We start from the raw sequence: 4019 nt of genomic DNA, 5'->3' as shown, positions 1-4019 counted from the left end.
AAAAAATATAATTTTGATTTTGAAATAATTAAAATATAAAAATATCAATTTTTTTTAAAAAAATAAGTTTTTTAATAATTTTTATAATTAAAATATAAAAATATATAAATTTTTAAAAATATAAACTTTTTTTTAATAGTGCGTAGCACCTCTACCGTGGGAGAACCCACAGCAGAGGATCTTGATCCGTCTTTATAAATTGCCGTAGCAAGGGTTGGCATAGGCTGATTCAAAAATTGTTACAAATGCATTAGCAACTTAAATGTATTTATGGCATTTTCCTCTACTGTGTTAAAAGCTCGCCTCCTCTGTGGTCGGTCTCCTCAAAAAATACCGCAAACTATTTGCAAGAACCTGCATCGAGTAAAAAAAAAAACCGTGAAGATTGAGCTTTTTTAAGCTCAGTTCTGAGTGAATTGTTTTAGCTAGAATCATACCAGTTGAAGAGGTTTGATGAGAGCTTCACCTTTGTAACTTACATGAAATTTTGCCTTGGCCAACAAGCCCTGTACTCAAAAATAAAATAGATTCATTACCAAGCATACATATAGCAAGAGAGTGGACCTCTTGATCCCCTGCTGCGCCCCCCAGAATCCCGTCTCTGCCCTTAGGTGAGCGTTGACACCAAAACATGAAAAGCATTGACAATCATACTCAATGGTTTTAAAATCGTTGCACAGATGTATTTACATGCATTGAAAATTTGTGAAGCATCTGTTTATTTCGAGAGCACGGTTCATTAAAGAATATAAAAAATCTTGGTATTTACCTCAGTGTCGAACTCTCCTGATTTAACAGCGATGTTTGTATCAGTTACTATCTTTACAAGATCCACCAGTAACCCAGGACGATCCGCTGTCTCCACGTAGAGCAAACTGCAACATTAAAAGAATGTTTTTAACATGCGAGAGGAGAGGCGATTTTTAGTTTGGATAGGACCAATCTTTATCGTTGTGTCAAATATCATAGGTGATGATAGCGGTAGAAGTCAAATATTTCAAACTATATACAACCCGAGCATCATATTTGAATCAATATGCTACAAAGGCAGTCACATAAGACAGTAGATGCTAATTTGGCTAAATTGGTGATTCCAAACAGTGTGAAGTGGACAGAACAGTGAACGGCTATGAGCACCTTTGATCAGGACCGTCATCATAGACACGGACATGTGTGGCTATATCCACATCAACCTGCATTAAATGCGTGAATGACAAACGAGTCTCTTTCAAGCTCGAGCACGTATGCGTGAGACAAAAAGACACTTATTTATACCGTTTGATTTGGTGTCATCGCGCCAAACGCAGCTCCCATGGCTAACTGGGCACTTGACTCCTGAAAATTCAACATAGTATCTTTAAGATACAGATTGGTTAAAAGCTTTGAAAAAGATGATGTATTGAAAAAATCCCATAAATCCAAGATCTTTGAAGAGTAATACTGGATGATACTCCAGCAAATTGTTGATAATTGTCAAACGAATAGCCTCAAGCAACTCTGGGTCATCCACTTTTCTCCCTGATGAACTGGAGACGAGACCACATAGTGATAAGAATAATCACGGAATATCACCAGCTTGTCTATGAAAATTTATTCAATTGATGCAGGCTTCTTGATTACTAATAAGAGAATGTCAAACATATGGAGCAAACAGGTACTTGATATGAACATAGACATACGCTTTAGTGATGGAAAATTTGTTGTGCTTGCCAGATGAATCGAGGTACACATTTGCCTTGACGACGTTCAGCCCAAGGTTCTTCAGTGCATTCATCTGAAACACATTTCCCAACAAACATGAAACAGTTACCGAAGTCACTTCAAACCCGAATGCTGACAATCATATTCTTTAACATTTTCAAAATTCAGAACACAAACTTAATAAAAGAATGACATTGCACCGTGTCCAGAAGAGCCCCAAGCCGGTCCCCAAAGGTAATCTCAACAATAGTGGCATCCGGATCCGAATCTTGATCTATTATCACACTGGGGACGGGAATTACATCAGTCTCCTCAGATTTTCCATCCTGTTTAGCCAATATGGTGAACAACAAGCAATGTTCCTCGATAAGAAGTATCAAACTGGTGCGAAAACAAAAGCATTATTCAACATATCATACCTCCACAGCCGTACTTAAAGATGCTTTCGGTATAAATACACTAGCGGAAGATGATGAGCTGAAACAAAACCACAGATCAACATAAATCGACAGTCTAGTAGTTCACATATACAATTTTACCACCTAAATATGGCATGCTAGAGTTTTAAAGGTATGAGGTAATATAGGATTCAGAAAAACTGCATTTCTACGGTACATTTCCAGAAAATTGAGGAAATTTTAAATGAATGTGTTTTAAAAAGAATCAATTGATAATGAACATTAGCTGAAAAAAATTAAATTATAGCAAGAACAATGGAGCATCAAATTAAAAATATTGTCTCTTTAATCAGACTACTCCCAGTCTAACTACCCAATTTTTATTAACAAGAGTGACATCATCTTCAATTCTCCAACCAGATATAACTCAAACATAAAATACCCAAAAGTATTGCAACAAACACTAAGTCGATCCCAAAAGATCTAGGAAAAAGTGAAAAATACCTGAAATATACTTACAGAGTAGATACATTACCTCCTCTTGGATACCATGCAAGATAGATGAATTGGATCAAAACCAAATGAGGAAATGAAAGGGGCTGCACTTAAATCGAGTTTCTTAGCTTTTAAATAAACGTAAAGCCCAAAATTGCTCCCAGTAGAGGCCATGGTCACAACCATTTCTTCTTGAGCTTAAATAAAATCCCAATCAGCAAAGAAATCAATCTTTCTTGAAATGGGTCCTTCTCGAACTCATCAAGATTGTTGATAAGCAACTACAAGATGCACGTAGTGAAGAGAGATAGGAAAATGCAGAGATGGGCATAAATAACCAAAAAAGTAGATATTGTGGGGACTAAAGGAAAAGCCTTTGGCTTTAATAAAAAGGAGCTGTATTTGTTTCACTAGTAGTTAATGTTTTGGTTCTAGCAATATCCGCCATACCCATGAATCAGCATCAAGGACATCTTAAATTTTCCAAGAAAGAAATTTCATTTGTGGGTTTTATTGTTTTCTTGCCATTCGCGTCCTCCAAAAAGAAACGATCCACAGAATTGAAAAACTAAATCTTTAAAAAAATGGAGGATAAAATCAAAGATAAAAAGAAAGAAAAAAAAGGGGATGAACTATAAAGGAGTGGCGGAGTTGTAAGTTTATCTGAAAATTTAACGGCCATTTTGATTTCAAGATTTTCATCTAATCTTCATTGTGATAGGTTGGGTGGGTAAGAATAGTGACACTATTGGTTGAAGCTAGACTACCTTCGATATTACCGTATCTCTACGGCGGCTCCACATAGGAATATGCTACATTGGTCAAAACAAGCAGGAGCCAGGATTTCAGATGGGGTTGAAATGTCTTTTTCCTTTTTCTAATGGCATTATTTCAAATTGCACTTCGGTGTTTCTGTCTTTTTTTTATTTCATTATTTCAAAGTCTCTCGTTGATTTTACTCTTTTAAATAAAATAATTTAAAATTACAGTATGACTCTCCATTATTTATTGACCTTTAAAAGTATTTTCCATATTTGAATATAAATCGAATTAATCTAATCTAATCTAATACTATTATAAATATATGAGTTTGAATTGTGAACTTACTATTTTACCCTTTTATTTGTTTTACAATTTATTATGTTCATGAGGTTTAATATAGTCATTAATAATGTACTTAACTCAAACAAAATAATTATTATTTTGATTTTATTTTCAAATTCAATTTAATTTTACTTTTAAATTTAATTACTTTAACTTATATATTGACATCAAAATTATAAAAAAATCACTATCATAAGCTTAACTCAATCAAGTTATTTATTAATTTTATTTTAATTTTGTTTTTATTTAAAATTTAAAATTAATCACTTTAATATTTACATTGACATTAAATTCATAGAAAATCGCTATCATAATGCTATA

The 4019-nt window shown here is 33.8% G+C and overlaps 1 protein-coding gene across 1 annotated transcript; it reads right to left on the bottom strand.

The window, feature by feature from the left end:
- Nucleotides 1-107: 107 nt before the first annotated feature.
- Nucleotides 108-3321, bottom strand: LOC140976488 (ACT domain-containing protein ACR11-like). Its single transcript, XM_073440680.1, has 10 exons — nt 2635-3321; nt 2121-2178; nt 1902-2027; nt 1680-1774; nt 1442-1526; nt 1276-1335; nt 1138-1193; nt 770-875; nt 438-506; nt 108-354 (listed from the first exon to the last, which is right to left on the bottom strand). Exons 1-10 carry the CDS (start codon nt 2778-2780, stop codon nt 292-294), a joined length of 864 nt encoding a protein of 287 aa, XP_073296781.1. The 5' UTR covers nt 2781-3321; the 3' UTR covers nt 108-291.
- Between the last annotated feature and the right edge of the window lie 698 nt (nt 3322-4019).

Source organism: Primulina huaijiensis, chromosome 5 (genome assembly GCF_012295235.1).
Source record: "Primulina huaijiensis isolate GDHJ02 chromosome 5, ASM1229523v2, whole genome shotgun sequence".
Taxonomy (NCBI): Eukaryota; Viridiplantae; Streptophyta; class Magnoliopsida; order Lamiales; family Gesneriaceae; genus Primulina; species Primulina huaijiensis.
This window is presented reverse-complemented; position numbering and strand designations above follow the sequence as displayed.